Source organism: Cricetulus griseus, chromosome 7 (genome assembly GCF_003668045.3).
Source record: "Cricetulus griseus strain 17A/GY chromosome 7, alternate assembly CriGri-PICRH-1.0, whole genome shotgun sequence".
In the NCBI taxonomy this organism is placed as follows: domain Eukaryota; kingdom Metazoa; phylum Chordata; class Mammalia; order Rodentia; family Cricetidae; genus Cricetulus; species Cricetulus griseus.
In genome coordinates this window covers 115174367-115191650 of record NC_048600.1, presented here as the reverse complement: position 1 = coordinate 115191650, position 17284 = coordinate 115174367, and the positions used below count along the sequence as shown (strand labels likewise).

At 50.9% G+C, this 17284-nt stretch overlaps 1 protein-coding gene across 1 annotated transcript; it reads right to left on the bottom strand.

The window, feature by feature from the left end:
• Positions 1-9187: 9187 nt before the first annotated feature.
• Positions 9188-15701, bottom strand: C1ql1 (complement C1q like 1). The gene is made up of 2 exons (XM_027428014.2): positions 15105-15701; positions 9188-9374 (listed from the first exon to the last, which is right to left on the bottom strand). Exons 1-2 carry the CDS (start codon positions 15699-15701, stop codon positions 9195-9197), a joined length of 777 nt encoding a protein of 258 aa, XP_027283815.1. The 3' UTR covers positions 9188-9194.
• Between the last annotated feature and the right edge of the window lie 1583 nt (positions 15702-17284).

Here is a 17284-nt window from a genome sequence, read left to right as displayed (position 1 = left end):
CAACACTCATATTGGAGAGCTCACAACTGTCAGCTCCAGGGCATCTGACACCCTCTTCTGGTCTCTACAAGTACCATATGCATGCAAACACCCACTCATAGACAAACACATGTACACATAATTTTATAAAAATCCTTAAAAAGAATTTCAGCTGGGCAAGGTGGTAAATGCCTTTAATCGCAGCACTCATGGAGGCAGAGAGGCAGACAGATCTTTGTGAGGTCAGCCTATCCTACAGAGCTACTTCCAGGACAGTCAGAACTGCCCAAGAAACCTTGTCTCGAACCATGCTCCTGCCCCCCAAAAAGAATTTCAGCTGGGCATGGTAGTACATGCCTTTAATCCCAGCACTCGGGAGGCAGGAGGATCTCTGTGAGTTAGAGGCCAGACTGGTCTACATATTGAGCTCCAAGATAGTCAGGATAACATATACCCTGTCTCGAAAAAACAAAACACATGAATTTTAAGGCTCAGGGTTGAACATGGAGTTTAGTGGTAGAGGGCTTGTCTAGCAAATAGGAAGCCATGTGTTTGATCCCCAACACTGTAAAATATATGTGTGTAAACCCAAACTCAAGGCAGGGCTGGCTTGTGGTTCAGTGGTAAAAGCTGCTAAATTGATGGTTGGAATTTAATCCCTAGAATTCACATGGTGGAAGAAAGAATTAACTTTCTCAGGTTGTCTATGGCTTCCATATGCCTGTTGTGGTGTGCATAAATAAATGTGGAACAATACACAGTGAATAAATAAATATAGAAAAAATACCCTCAAGACATAGATGCTAACCTGTGTGGTTTTAGCTCTGTTGTCTGTGCAGACGAGAAGTGCTTTTAGCTGGTGTGGTCTACATCTTGTGGGGTGAACATACACCTTACTCTCTGTGACTGCTGAAACAGCCTGCCAGAGGTGGGTAGGGGATGTAGATGAGAAGAGCATCTGCACATTCTTTTCTTATTTTAATTCCAGGATCAAAACCAGGACCTTGTTCATGCCAGGCAGACACTGTACAACTGACCATAACCCTTTTCTGTTGAATTTATACACCCTTCGAGCCAAGGTCTGACATTAGAAATAGACTAATTGGGGGTCAGAGGCTATAGAAATACTGGCTAATCGAACCGGGAGTTGGTGGCGCAGGGCCGGGCGTTGGTGGCACACGCCTTTAATCCCAGCAGTTGGGAGGCAGAGGCAGGCTGATCTCTGTGAGTTCGAGGCCAGCCTGGTCTCCAGAGCGAGTGCCAGGATAGGCTCCAAAGCTACACAGAGAAACTCTGTCTCGAAAAACCAAAAAAAGAAAAAAGAAAAAAAGAAAAAAAGAAATACTGGCTAGTCTTCCAGAGAACCCAGATTCAATTCCCAGCACTCATATGGCCACTCACCATGGTCTGTCATCCTCTTCTGGCCTCTAGACACCAGGCATGCATTTGGTACACAGACATCCATGCAGACAAACACTCATACACATAATAAATAAATAAATAAATAAATGATTTTTTAAAAAAGAAAGGTCCTTGAGAAGTGTCCTTGAATCAAGCCCATCATGCTATTATCCATTCATCTATTTATTAATAATCCTGAGAATGAAGCCCAGATTCTAACACACACAGCAAATGCTCTCCCATTGAGCTGTAGCCCTAGCCCTCCATTTTGTTTTTATTTATTTAATTTTATTTTTTATTTACTTATTTGTTTACTTTTTGGAGACAGAGTTTCTCTGTATAGCTTTATAGACCAGGCTGGCCTAGAACTCACAGAGATCTGCCCGCCTCTGCCTCACGAGTTCTGGGATCAAAGATGTGAACCACCACTGCCTGGCCTCGCCCTCTGTTTTAATTTTTATTTTGAGACAGGGTCTCACTGAGTTGCTCGAGCTGTGCTTGAACACATTATCCTCTTGCCTCAGCTTGACAAGTAGCTGGGCTTAGAGGCTGTGCCATCAGGCCTAGCTTTAAGACATCATTCTTGCCATCGTAACCTAATACAGAAGCCAAGCACGATGAGGGCTCCCAAGTCCATTTGCTTTATCATGGAGGGGTTGAGTGGACTTGACTTGGGCAGTTTCAGAGGAGTGGCAGCCTCTAGATCAGGATGAGACAGGAAAGTAGTAAGCACTCTTTGAGGATATTTATTCTCAAGTGGAACAGAGAGGATGGGGTCGAAGGAGGCCTTTTACATATTAGAAAAACTTAAACGATGATGGGAAGGAGGCAATGAAAGTATGAGAAGTTGAAGATTAATACAAAAAATGAGGCTATCAGGGTTGAGAAGATGGCTTGGTCAGTAAAGTGCTTGCCATGCAAGCATGAATCCAAGTTCCATTCCCAGCACTCATGTACAAAGATGAGCATGGTGGCATGCACTTGTAATCCCACTGCCTGAGAAGTAGGAACAGGTGGATCCTGGAAGCTCGTGGGCCAGTTATCCTAGCCTAATAAGAAATTCCCAGGCCCCAGTGAGCAACTATGTCTCAAAAACAACAACAACAAAAAAAAACCACCAAAGTAGGAGCCAGGTGTGGTAGTATGCGCCTTTAACGCATAATTGCCAGCACTTAGGAGGCAGAGGTGGGTCTCTGTGAGTTCTCTGCCAGCTTAGTCTACATAGAGAGTTCTAAGCCAGCCAGGGCTGCACAGTGAAACCCTGTCTCAAAAAAATTATTCTTTTTGTAAAAGATCAGAGGCAAGTGTTACAGGTTGAGAACTCTGCAGAGTAGGTTCCAGGGAGCAGATCAGTGTGTCACAAGTTTTTGTTTATTTGTTTTCTTGTTTCAGAGACATTGCTGTGAGAATTAACACCTGTGGGAGAGAATGTGCAGGATAGAGCAAAGGGAGAAATTGTGCTGAGCTCTCTGAAGCTAGGAGGATACTTTAGAGTGGTCCTTTGCAGGGAGCCAAGGCCTCAAAGCCCTTAACAAAATCAGTTGTGGGAGCGAGTTATGAAGAGAAGAGGATAAGACAAGCAAGCAAGGCACTCACATTGGCAGAGGTGAATCCCCCAGGAGAGGGATTTTGAGGCAGCTGAATGTGATCTGCTGGCAGCACTTCCAGCAGTCAGTGGAACAGATCCTTCTACCCTGAAGGACACCTAAGTGATGTCTCGAGGTGCCCATCCGGCCATCACAGAGGAAAAGGTGGTGGTTCAAGGAGGGCGAGAGACGTTTGAAATAGCTAACACTGGCAGAACGGTTCTTTTTTTGGCGGCAGGGGTGGGGGGTTGAGACAAGGTTTCTCTATATAACAGTCCTGGCTGTCCTGAAACTCACTCTGTAGACCAGGCCGGCCTTGAACTCACAGAGATCCACCTGTCTCTGCCTCCCAAGTGTTGGAATTAAAGGTGTGTGCCACCACTGCCCAGCAGCAGAATGGTTCTTATGTGGCTGGCACAGTGTCATATACTAAAGGAAACATTGTCCTCTACTGGAGAGCCTGAGTCTGGCCCAGGAAACAGGTGACTGCTGAAGACTTTATGGAAGAACAGGCAATGAACTTGGACTTTGAAGAGTGCACAGATATTCTGCAGGCGGCTGCAGTAACCAAGGGTCCTAGCAGTCCCATCCCTACATCTGGTCAGTCAGTCAGTCAGTCAGGGGGAGAGGTGTGTAGTTCTCATGCCCTTGGCAGTTTCCCAGTTCAGGCTGGAGCTTCTGACTGAGGGACCTAAGAGACTTCTACCTTGGGGACCTGGGGACAAGCCTTCAGATTTGCCCTTTGCCAGGTGGAAGGAAACATTACAGAAAGCACACTGGGTGACTAAGGGGAAGGAGAGCTGCTCAGCCTGCAATGAAGAAACACTGTCCATCACCCCAAAAGTTCACCTACAGCAACAATTCCAGGCACAGGGGGTCAGATTTTAGAGACCAGAACAAAGCCAAGCCCCATGTAGTGTAATTGCCTCAGAGCAACCCCTGCTCATAGTTGGTGGAGTTTCCCTTGCCCTCGCAGGTCACCATGCTGTGAGTGTCTGAATACCATCCCCACGGGTATCTTGAATCTCTAGTGCTCTGATTATCAACCATCCTGATGCTGTGACCCTTTAATACAGTTCCTCATGTTGTGGTGACCTCAAACCATACAATTATTTTCATAACTGTAATTTTGCTACTGTTATGAATTGTAATGTAAATATCTGTTTTGTTTTATGGTCTTAGGCGACCCCTTCGAAAAGATCATTTAATGCCCGAAAAGGGGTCATGACCTACTGTTCTAGTGGCTTCTTGTTAAGCTCCTTGGCACTGAGCAAAGGCCTTGCGTATAGGTAGGTGTCCAGCAATATTTGCTGAAATGAACAGAAAAAAATCCAGACAGGAACAGATGGAGGCTTTGGGGTATCCCTGTACTCACCCCATTTTGGAAGTCACAGAGCAGTAGGTTGGAGAGTCCAGAATGGAGACTAGTGAACACATTCTGAATACTTAGCTCCCCCTCCTAGATCCCCCACACCAGATCCTCCCCCTTAGAGTCCTACTCTCACTTGGTTGTTACCAGGCTTGAAAACAACCTGGGTATCATCTTTTAGGAACCATCCTATTAATAATCCCAGGCACTGCTGAACAAAAAACAGGAAATCTCAAGGCTCAGGGGACTTGGATTACAACAATAATAACACATACACATTTTTCTTCAGAATTTACAAAACAGGTTCTCATTCACTTCCTCCCGACGGCCTTTCAAGTAGTATCCAGCCCCGTTTTGTAGATGAGGAAACAAAGGGGCAGAGGAAATGAAATGTCTTTTCCTAGGACATCTGACACAGTCAGGGTTTGAGCTGGATCTTTTGTCTCCACTCCCTGTTTGTCTACTAGGTCCTGTGATCTCTGGTTCTAGCTCTGCCCTGGGCAACTTTTTCTGGGCCTTGGTTTTTCCAGCTGTGGAACAGAAGTTACCTATTCTGTGCCTTCGGTTATCAGTTTCAGCACACAAGACAATGGCGTGGCATATGGAAAATGCCTGGGGTGGGAGAGTCGTCTGGGCCCTTTGCTCATTCAGCCCCTAGCTGCTATTTCTCAGTGACCCTTCCAGTCCCTTCCTGTTCCAAACACCTACAGACCTTTCAGTTCCACTTTATTATCACCTCATTTGTAGAATTTTAAGGTTCGCTACCTGGGAGCTAGGAACTCACACCTCCAATTCTGTTTTTCATATATTCCTTCATCACATGTGAAGAAGTCTTATTAACAGCATCTAACCTGTCACAGCTTCATCTGGGGGGCATCTAGATCCAGAAATGCATAGGGCACCAGGGCAGGGGAAACAGCATGGCTGCAATGGGGAGGCCTCTGGACTCCTGGGATTTGCTCTTGGCCTTTGAGGACCCTGGGGCTGTTTTCATGGTCAGGAGACCTCCAGCCAGGGTCAGAGTTGCCTTGAGCACTTGGCCACCTTCTCTGGGTCTATAGCTCCTGCCTCTTCCCCTGGGCCCCCAAACTCCTGCCTGAACAGCTCCTGTGCCTGCCCAGCTCCCCTACCTCCTGGACACTTGTCCAGGATTGATTGTCTGGGCAGCTCCCCCTCCGAGCAGTAAATGAAATATTGGTTACCGGGAGTGAGGCAGGAGCCAATTAACCCCTAGACCTCGACATGGCAGATGTGTTTGTAGGAAGCTGAAGCAGAGAGCTGAGTGCACCTGCCTGGCCTTCCTGCAAAGTCATCCAATTAGGGCAGCCCCCAGCAGTGGGCCCTACTGCCCCCTCTGGACCCAATAACCTCAGAAACCAGGGTGACACCAGCACCTACGGCTGTCAGCTGCCTAGCTACAGAATGGCCTGCCATCCCTGTGTGAGTGAACTCTGGGGTTACCTCCATCCACACTCCCCTCCTGACAGGGACATTCTTCCTTAATTAGTCACACATCTTTCTAAAAGGGTGAGGGTAACCTGGGGACACTTCTTGCTTCCATTCTCTAGCTAGCGTGGACTCACATTCTGTCTGTCCAGCCTCCTTCCACCTACCACCCAGGCCACCGCCCCCCCCCCAATATCCCTGTACCTAAAAAGCCCCTGACTGAAGGAGGCCGAGAGGGAGATACACCATCTGCTCTCAGAGAACTCTGAACTACAAAGGAGACAATCTTGTCATCAAGGATACCCAGTTTACAGGTAGAAACTGTCCCCTCATCTCAGAAAGGCCTAGATGAGCAGAAAAGTAAACTTGTGCCTACCCACAGAACTGCAAGCGGGAACCATCACCAGTACATTGAGGGATCAATTACTGTTGAAGCAGATATACAGCTCTCTGTCAAGGAACTAGATGACAGTATGGAGAGAAAATACAGACTTTGAGGTCCCACTAGTCTGATGCAGGAGATACAAGCCTTGCCTTCAGAAAACTTCCCAGTCTGAGTGGTGGAGACATAGCTCTTGCCCTCCCTCATCAGCTGTCTCTCATCTGAAGGAGAAAACAGATTTTTGTCCTTAGGGAGCCACTGTTTGATGGGGAAGAGACCTTCCAGTAGAGTCCCTTGTAGCTGGGATGTTGCCTAAGTGTACTCAGCTGGCATTGCAGGACACTCCTGGAGCCTTGCAGAGGTAGAGAAACTCCTTGGCTTTGGTCCAGTCCTAGGTGTGCCACAAACATCCCACCTGGCCATGGCAAGTGATAAGTCTGTGAGTCCTCATCTGCAAGAATGGGGATTTCAGTCCCATCTCTCAAAATGGCATGAGGATTATCAAGTCACCAGAAAGAAATGCAAAGCAGCCAGCTAGCCAAGCACTCACTGTAGACAGAATTAACACGTACTTGGTTGTTATCCCAGGTTGTACCTGGGATAGTCCTTATGGCCTCTAGGGTAGGGCGGAACCCCCTCCATCCCAAGTATGGCCACTAGGTAATTCTGAGTCGGTGTGGCTATTAAAGAGCCAGAGGCAGCTGTGGGCATCACTAGGGGACAGGAGGAGTGCCTTCTAATCTAATCACACTTCCCATGGAGACTCTAGTTCCATCTAGAGCTGCCAGGGGTTTTATTGGGTTTGTGGGGACCTGCAGATTTCAATCTCCAGATCTCACAGGGAGGGCACAAGCATTAAACTAATTTTATTAAATGGCCACAGCTGGCAGCGGGGGGAAATAGGGGAGAGAAGGGAAGATAAAGAAAGCCATTCAAATCTGCCAGCCATGACAAGGGTCCATACATGGGGCCTGGCCAGGAGGGTGGCTGCCCCTCCTTCCTGCCTCTCCAGCTGAGCCAGACTGGCGAGCCAGATGGGACCTTTCCTCAGTGTAGAGCCTTGGCATTCTCCTAAGCCCCAGCCCATGGCTGCGGCCCATGGCAGATGCTTATTAATGCATCAGGCCTCTGTAGGGCTGGGGTAGGAGGAGAAGGATGGGATGGGGCTATCCCAACTCAGCTCTACTTTGAATATGCCAGTTCCTTGTAAATATAGAGCACTGGGGAAGGGCACTGTCCTTGGCTCAAATATTGGCATTTGCCTGTTTGTAGCCCTGTGGTTTGGCAATCTGCACAACCTTGCTGAGCTTCAGTTTCTTTATCTAAAAATCGATAAAGTAGCCAGGTGTCATCCCACTGAGAGGCTGACACTAGAGGAACACTTGAGCTCAGGAGTGATGACCAATCCAGGCAAAATGATGAGTGAAACTCCATCTCCAAATAAATATACCAGTAAAATGCACAAAATTGGCTGGGCAGTGGTGGCGCACACCTCTAATCCCAGTACTTCAGAGGCAGGGGCAAGTGGATCTCTGAGAGTTCAAGGCCAGCCTGGTCTACAGAGTGAGTTCCAGGACAGCCAGGGATACAGTGAAACCCTGTCTCAAAAACCAAATACGGACATGGGAGGGCTTTCTGTGAACCCATTTTGCACGTCATACCTATCTGTGAGGAAATATTTATAAAGTGCCTACACAGTGTCTGACACACAGTGGGTCACGTGTTACATGTTGCCAGTTACAAGAAGGTGAAAGAGGCAGTGGCAGGCCAGAGAGTCAGTGTGACTTGGATTCAGGTACAACCACAGAACTTAACAACCCTGCCACTTTAACCTCCGTGGAAGAAAGCTTACCCATTCACCTAACTCCAACTTGGGTGAGAGAGTACCTGAAAACATCCTGCAAACTTTTAAATGATACATAAACAAGAAGAGCTATGTGCTTTGAGTGTGTACATTACACCTCTTTAACCGCCAGTTGAGGGAAGTGGGTTTCCTTTCCCACATTTTACTGATGAAAAAAACAGGAGCTCAAAAGTAGTGATTCGAACAAGGTCAACCAGCTTTTAGTGCAAAGCTCGATCCTTTTTGTGGCTTTCACCAGTCAGAGAGGGGCTTGGATCACACGAGGTATCATAGGAACCTAGGCTCTCCGCTTAAAAATTTGCCTGTACCTTGCTCCCAATGCAAAGATGGCGCTTTACCACCACATAGCATGTGACTAGATTGCTGCCCACTCGGGCTGTGGTGAGTGAGCATCAGACGTCTTTGTTGTTTTTTCAAGACCAGGTTTCTCTATGTAGCTTTGGGTGGCCTGGAACTCGCTTGTAGACCAGGCTGGCCTCGAACTCACAGAGATCTGCCTGCCTCTGCCTCCCGAGTGCTGCGATTAAAGGCGTGCGCCCCCACCGCCCAGCCTGCATCGGACTTTTGGTCCTTCCTCTGGAGCAGCTATGGGGCCAGCATCTGGTTGTCCCCAAATCTTTTACCATACTCCTTCCCAGTCTAGAGGACGGGGTCCAGGGCACCTCCTACACACTTCCCCAGGGCACAGACTGAAATCCCCACGGGGTGGAAATGTTTTTATTATAGCTTTGGTCAGACCAGTTGCAGCTGTTCCAGGGTTTTGAGGGTGCTGGGAAGTTATCCAGCCCCTAACCCGCTCCTCCCCCAGGCGGGGTCACCCCGCAGGAAGCAACCGCGCCAACTTCCCGCCCCCCAGACTGGGCCTGGCTGGCAGGAGGGGTGGGCAGTAAACAGTCCTATTGTACACATATACAGTGCAGGCTGGGGCCAGAAAGGCAACCTGCCACCCGGGCCGGAACTGCGTGCGGGGGTGTGGGGTGGGGGGGGTTGCGCTCCATGGAATAAAGGCCTGGACTAGGTGGTGGAGGCAAGAGGCGATTCAGCCTGGGAGGGTCGGCGGCCCGGGCCAAGCAATTTGAAAATGAGTAGGGAATGGGTTCTTGTTTGCCTCTCTTGAGAGGGGAGCCCCAGGGATGAAGAGCCACGGATGGAAAGGGGTACAGGGGCTCAATCTGAATAGATGATGAAGCCAGAGAAAGTGCTGTATTTGTTGCTGTTGCCACCATGCGCTTTGCCTCCATCCAGCTTGATGAAGACCTCATCGCCTGCGTCCAGGTGCAGGATCACGCTGTTGCTGGCATAGTCGTAGTTCTGGTCTGCATCCTGGGCAATGGCGCTGGCCCGCACCTATGGGGGTGGGGGTGGGGGGTGGGGCAGTATGAGAGGGGAAGGAGGTGAGGCAGCCATATGGTGAGGAGTTGGAGGTCCTAAAGCCCAGCTTTCTGGCCATTCAGGACCTTGGCCTGCTTTTCCGTCATCCCACCCTGCCCGCCGCTTAATCATGCATAACATTTTGGGAGCAGACATCAAGAAGCCCTGGATTCTAGGGCAGGACATATCTGGGTTCGAATCTGAAGTCCAGATGGAATCTTCATCTGTAACTCCTGCAGGTCTCACCATCTGCCTGCTGCCCACCTCAGCGCCTTCCAGGGTGGCCCCACTTGGAAGTCCTTCCTTGCATAGAGGGCTGCCTTGTACTTCCTGAGATGGAAGATCTTCCCTCTGTCGTTGGCATTCTTTCCTACCTCTCTGCTGCCATTTCTCTCACACCCACCTGCTCTTATGTCAATGGATGGACAAAGGACACAGCTTGCCCACGGAGGTGAGGCAGCTGGGGCAATACCAGACTGCTAGTAACTAAGAAGCAGGGCTGGGCCTTTGGGTCTATCCAAAGCTCATTCCAGAGTCTCTCTCACCTTGGCACTGAGACTCAAGGCCTGGTAATTGTTTCCCCTCCTGGCCTTTGATTGAACCCACTGCCCAAGGCCTCTGGGAGTTATAGCAATATCGCTGTGACTATTACCCTGGTCAAAGGACTCCCAACTCTTCTGCTACCCATCCTAGGGCAACAGAAAAAAAACAGGACGGGAGGGAAGGAATTGGGGGCTTACATCCTCTGTGGTCCTGGTCTTGAGGGAGATGAGGACAGGAAAGGACAGCTCAAGAGAAGCACTAGCACTGCAGTGTGACTTCTGAGGGCTCTGACTAGTTTAAGACATTGGGGGAGGGTGTTGGTGTTTGAGTTATCTGTGGACATTTCTGAGGCAACAAGAGAACTAAGCTTTTGAATTCAGGGTCTCCCTAAAATAGAGGGTAAGGAACAGAAGAGGGACTGGAGGGTTAGCTCAGTGGATTAAGACCACTGGCTATTCTTCCAGGGGACGTCAGGTTCGATTCCTAGCACCTTATACGACAGCTCACAACTGTCTGTAACTCCAGCTCCAGGGGATCCTATGCTCTTTTCTGGCCCCTAAAGGCTCCAGGCAAACATGTGATACACAACATGCAGGCAAAACACCCATACACATAAAGTAGATTTTAAAAACTAAAAAGAGAGCTGGGGCTGGAGAGATGGCTCGGGGGTTAAGAGCACTGGCTGCTCTTGCAGAGGACTCCAGTTTAATTCCCAGCACTCACATGACGGCTCACAAAACCATCTGTAATTCCAGTGCCTGGGGCTTCGATACCCTCTTCTGGAAGGCACACATGTGGTATGCGATCAAAAACCCATACACATGAGTTAAAATCAACATTTAAAAAATTAAAGGGGGGGGGAGAGAAGCCTTCCCCTTAGTTGTAGCTTGCAGTGGGGAAGGCGACATTGAACAGGGTTCTGAGGCAGGCTTTTCCACAGTTCCTCTCTAGCCCTCTCCTCTGATGGCAGCTCCTGCAGCCACCTAACCCAAGACTACTGTCTAGGCTGAAGCCAAATCACAGTTGGCAGTGGGGGGGATGGGGGAGTTAAGGGAAGCATAACTGTGGGTCATCCTTGCTAAAACAGCCGACTCAGCAGCAATGCTACAACCAAGAGGGCCCAACACATTTGCATGCACCTCTCCCCGAATTCAATGTCCTTCCAGCCCCTTATCTCTCCTTAACCTCTTCCCCAGCCTGGGTTGGAACCATGTGGATTACAACTGGGGAAACATCTCCTCTAAAAAGTGGGAGAAGGGGCTGGTAAGGTATCTCAGCAGGTAAAGGTGCCAAGCCTGATGACCCGAGTTCAGTCCCCAGGAACCCACATGGTAGGACAGAACTGACTCCTGCAAGTTGTCCTCTCTGACCTCCACAACAAATGTTGTGTCCCCACACGCAATAAAATTTTAAAGGTGGGCCCGGCAGTAGTGGCGCACGCCTTTCATCCCAGCACTGGGGGGGTAGAAGCAGGCAGATTTCTGTGAGTTCAAGGCCATCCTGGTCTACACAGTGAGTTCCAGGCCAGCCAGGGATACACAGAGAAACCCTGTCTCAAAAAAAAAAAAAAAATGTGGGAGGGAGGAAATAAGAGAGAGACTCTGTTTATTCAAGGCCTCAGTTTCTATGTCTAGAAAATTGGATAAGAAGTCCCTATCTCACTACTGCCACCTTTACAAAAGCCTTTAGATGGTAAAGCAAAAAAATTAAGTCTTGATAGGGTTTTAAACTAGCAGAGAAGAGCTGAAAGCAAGCAGCCAACTTCTGTATTGTTCCCTGGGCCCTAATCCTGGTAGTATTTATTATTACATGTGCACTTCATTATCTTTGGTAATAAATTACTACTAATAACAATTATTTTTATTACCCAGATTAATTTAGCCTTAACTCATTAAAACAGTGTGCTCTTTAATAGCCAAATCCATTAGAACACAGTCATCCGTCAATAGGAATCTCCTGGTGATGTGACAGGCATCAGAACTGTTCTGCTTATGTTTATTATTTATTCATCACCATGATTGTTGCTGTAATTATCCTAATTATCCATGGAAGCAGCAAGAATTTATGCCCTTCCATCCTTAGACAGTGGGAGATCCTGAAATGGAGCCCAGGGGTCCCAGTTCTCTACTCAAGACTGGAAGCCGTTGAGGCATCGAGCTCCTCTTGGGAACCCTAGGAAAGATGGGGAATTGAGGTTGCCATGGAAGCCAGAGAGCAGCCTGTTCCTTGTCAGGAGGGGCCACCAAGAGGGGAAACTGAGGCAGTGGTTTGACCAGGGTAACCCAGTTCCTAGACTATAGTCAGGGAAAGGGCTATTTCCCCAGTCCACACCCGGGGCTTGGATAGGTAGGTGTGGCTCCCAGAAGTTGCCAGCCTGGTTCATAGAGGACTGTCGGCACATAGATTTACCAGGTCCATTCTGTGTGAGTCTGTGCTGCTTATGGTACCAGAAGTTAGAGAGGACAGCTGGGTCTCTTTCCACCCGCTAGATGTGAGGCTGATTCCCCAGGAGGTTTTTTTTATGGCACAGTAGCTATGTTTATCAATTTTGTGTTCACCCTGACCTGTCTGAACCACAGATATGGAGGTGGTTGTGGTCAGGCTTCCCTCAGACTTCTCATTCTAAGCACTTGTATCGGGTGCCATCAGACTCGGGAGACTGACGCAAGGCTAACCCTATGGAGAGAGGGCAGTGGGCCTTAGACATGGATCCTTAGGCACTAGGCATGCTGATGGAAAAACCCCTTTCTCTATTCTTCTTAACCAGGGACGGACTGGAAACCTCTTTGCAAGCAGGAAACTTTGCATGCAATGCCCGCCCACAGTGGCCTCTCCACCTGAAGACATGGTAAGCAAAAGTGCCTTTCCTCTATTTCCAACCATTGGGCAGCCCTGTCACCGTTTTCTCTGCTTACTTAAATGTCTCACCTACCCGAGGCAGCCTTCCTCTACACATGACCCTTTCCTCCCCCGTTAGTGGTGTCTCCTAACCTGGCGAACCTGGATTCAACATCCTTTTCTTCCTGCCAAGTGGTTCTGAGCTAGGGTAGGGCCGACCCACTTAGTCACTCTCTCAGACAACACATGTGGAGACAGGAGTTGCCAGATGCATTCCCAGCCCACCTTTAATACAGTGCCTACTGAGTGTGTTACTGTATGGCCACTACTACTGCCCCCGCTACAGAAGCCAGAGAGCCCTAGAGGGCAAATGGGCTAAACCCTTGGTTCCAAACAAGCCTCAAGTCTTGTTTCCTGTAGGGGGTCACAACAAATACGTGGAATGGTTGCTGAGATTCAGTGAGCCTCTTGGACAATCTGGAAGAAGTCACAAAAGGGTATTGGGAGGAGGCCACAGACTCCATTACTGTTCTTAATCATTTTTTTTTGTTTGTTTGGGGGGGGGGAGGGACGTCTTTGAGTAACTGTTAATGTGATGAGTCTTTGAAACCCTAAAATAGCCTCAGTGAACCTCTGGAAGCCTGTGGTCCTTCACCTTGTGAACTCTTCTTCGGGCTGTGCTAACACCCAGGCTCTGAGGGAGGGGAAAGAGGTTTGGGGAATGGTTTCAATTCCAAGAGACTAAGGCAAGTGGCCCCACTATATCACACACTATATGAGGAGACGCCTCAGGCCCTATTGCTGGGACCCTGCTGGGACCCCCTGTCTAAGGGTCTAAGGGCCTAGTAACCACTCTTCAATCCCAGCAAGCCCGGTGTCCTAAACCTCGGCTTTGGGCCAGCTCAAACTTTCTTTGAGGAAGGAATGGCATCAATGAAGGTGACATTGCTGCATGCCTTATTGGTGATTAATAAGGGGACTTGTGGGGCTGTCTGCAGAATGAGCCTTTGCTGGATTCTGGAGCCTTCCCATTTGGTCAGGAACCAAGGACAAAGAGGAGAGACAGCAGAAGCCCGACAGACACAAAAGGGAGAGAGACCCAGCAATAGAGAAGGGGGGAGGTTGGACCCAGAGAAGAGAGACAGAGATGAATGGCGGATTCCGGTAAGAAATGGTCAAAAGACAGAAAAAGAGGCAGAAACCATAGAGGGAGTGGGGGAAGCAGGCAGAAAAAAAGAAGAGAGGACAGTCTTCCATACCGATAGGCTTTCTGCCCACTCTCCTATCCCCAAACTTTGCAGATCCCAAAGAAGGGTAGTGCTGCAGTGGGAGGGGTTCCGAGAAGATCTGGAGTCTCAATCACAGAGGATTGATTCCTTCTCACTTCCATAGCCTACCTCAATTCTGACCCTGGCCTCTGAGAAGAGAAGGTTCAGCTTGATCACGCCCCCGGGATGGGGGCTCATGAAACCCAGAGGTGAGAGCGCTGGTAACTGGGAACCCAGGGTGGGTGTTTCCAAGGGAAACACTGTGCGCCCGCTGTCCCTGTCTCAGACACAAGCACTCCAGGGGACGGAGAGGGCTCTTCCAGCTCTCTATCTGCTAGGATAGTGGAGGAGTTGGACCTGGAGATCTTAAGGAGGCGAGTTTCTCTCACTCTGCCCCGCCTCTGGAGGAAACTTTTCCCCGGAGGCGCTGGATAGCTCTGATACTCCGAGAAAAGGTTGAGCATTCCAGGGGGTTTGCAAAGACCAGCTCGATGGTTCCTTCTCTAGAGCCAGGGACGTACTGCAGCTAAGGCTATTGGGCGCTGGACTCCCTCTACCTTTATGCCCAAAACATCTCCTGCAGCCCTCCTCCTCTTGCGCGCACAGCCACTCGGTTTAGCGCCCTCAGGCATGGAGACTGCTTCTCCTTATCCGTGCCCAAGAGCACATACTTGCTGTTCCCTTAAAGCCAGCCGGCGTCAGCTTGAATCTTAGCTCTCAAGTGAATCAGCCTGAATCAGCCTCCCAAGGGCCAAACCCCTAAGGACCAGTCCGCGCGCCCTAGAGCCCTATGATCTGACTAGTTGGATTTAGCTTTACGCATTTCCCACTCCGCGGGTGCCCTGTAGCATTTGCCTTAGAGCTCGAGCTCAAGGGCTGAAGAGTCAGGGGTGCCCGCTAATTGCGACCATTCTTCTCCTGATCGTTAAGGGGGCCGCTTTAGGGTCACCACCTACGCCTGCCTGGTGTGCCTGTCGACTCTGATCCAATACGCATTCTCCTGGGGCTCCCTGGGTGCCCTGCCCCCAGGTCAGCCCCATGCCCCCTCATGGCCCACCTGGCCGTTCTTGCAGAGGTCCGCCCACATACTGGTGCCGTCGCCGCCGCGCATAAGGACGTGGTAGGTGAAAAAGTAGGTGCCAGGAATGTTGCATGTAAACTTGCCGCTGGCCGCATCGTAGTTGTTGCCTAGGTTGGTGACCACGTCGTCAAACTTGAGCACCTCGTAACCCTCATGAGGGTTCTTGAGGCCGGCGTAGAAGGCCACGCGTGGCACCGTGGTATAGGTGGCCGTGCTGATGGCGCCGCTGCCTCCTGAACCCGGCAGGCCAGGAGGGCCGGGCTTGCCTGGCTCACCCTTCTCCCCGGGCGGTCCCACAGGACCCGGAGGACCCCGGTCCCCTGGAGGCCCGGGGGGACCCGGCTTGCCAGTGCGGCCCGGCTTCCCCTGGGGGCCCTGCACCAGCGTGGAGGGCGGGGGCGCACCGCTCTGCTCGCTCAGAGCGTCGCCGCCGTCGGACCGCGCGCCGGCGCCGGGGCCCCGCGCGGGGTAGGGGTCGCACACCATGCGGCAGGTGCCCAGCATCTCATAGTGGCCATCCGGGCCGCCTGAGCTCACCAGCACCGGGATGAGCACCACCAGCACGAGCAGCATCACCACGCCCGCAGCGGCTGCCAGCAGCGTTTTCCGGCCCGCGCGGAGCCTGGGGAGAGCCGGGCCACCCGGCCGCGCCGTCGGGGCAATGGTGCCGGCGGGTAGGGAGCGCGGGCGCGATGCCCGCGCTCAAGGGCGGTCCGGCGGGGCTGCGGGCATGGAGCCGGGGCCCGGGCGCCGCGCTGCGCTGCTTGCGCTGCGGAGCCCAGCAGCCGGCTTCGGCCTCGTGCTTCCCTCCCGCTGCGCTGCCCAACTGAACGCGGCGGCCGCCGCCTCCCGCCTTGCGCCTAGCTCCTCCCGCTTTCTCGGGCTGGGGCCACCGCCCCCTTCTCTGGGCCCCGCCCACCCGCTCCGCCCGGCTTCGAGAGGGCGAGGGGTGGGGATGCGGGCGGGACCGGCGCCTAATTGGGCCGCGGAAGTCGTGAGGCTGGAGGGGCAGAGAGGGGCGGGGTTTATGAGACTCCGAAGGGCGCCACAGAGGTAGCTGGAGACTGAGGCTCAGAAATGGGGAGGGGGCTAGAGTCAGATAAACAAGGAGACTCTCAGAGGGAAGGGAGGGTTAGGACCAAAGAGCGAACGGAAGGGAGAGGCAGAAAGCTCAGAGTGGCATCGGGATAGTTGTCCCTGGGGTCAGTCCCGAGGAAAACCGTGACACTGGCAAAGGACCACCACCTGCAGGAGGTTGAAGGATGAAACATTGTCCCTATCTTCAGGGGACAAAGAGATGCTGAAGTGGGGGTGTGCAAAGCGAGGAGCAAGAGGGCAGACCAAGAAAAAGGGACAGGGTGAAGACCAAAGCCGGGAAGGAAGACTAAGGAGGAGCCATTCTGTAGGCACCCAGGCCTAGCATCCAGATAACCCGTTTGGACAGATCCTTTGTTTTTAGGGTGCCTAAAAAGATCTCTGAATTCTAATAGCAGCCACCTCGTCTTTTTTTTTTTTTTTTTTTTTTTTTTTTTTTTTTTTTTTTTTTGCTAACTGTTCGGGGACACCCTCTCCCAGGATGGCAGTCTTCTACCCCTTCTTTTCTACTGCCCCGGGGCTATCTGCTAGGCTGCCTTTGCCTGGGGCCTCTTCCCTGCGGCTTCCTCTGATCCCAGCTACTAGCTAGACAAGGAAAAATAAGGACCCAGAGAAGGCGAGGGACCCCCATGTTAAAGCTAACTAGCTAACTAGCCCTGGGCAGTGCTATTTACTATCTGCCAAAAGAGTATGGGTTGAGTCCCTTAGGGGACTCCCTAACTCTTACACCCCCATCAGGTTGCATGAGGCTCTCTTCCTTGAGTTGAGTAAAGTGTTTAGGTTGCATAAACTGAAATGTGTCTGCTTCCATCAAAATATTTGTCATATTATTTGAGGCCCAGCTCAAGCTGCTGCGCTCAGTGTTCCTCCTTCACCCTCCTTTTTCCGAGGCGGACTGTGTCTTTCTGAGGCCTCTGGCCACGACAAACAATGACACTCCAGCTCATTCTTTTTGGCTGCAAGACTCCTCCCAGCTCACACTCCCACCGCTGGCCTCCCACCGTCCATTTGATTCTGTGACTATTCCTACCAAAGATTGAGACTAAGGGACTCAGGAATAA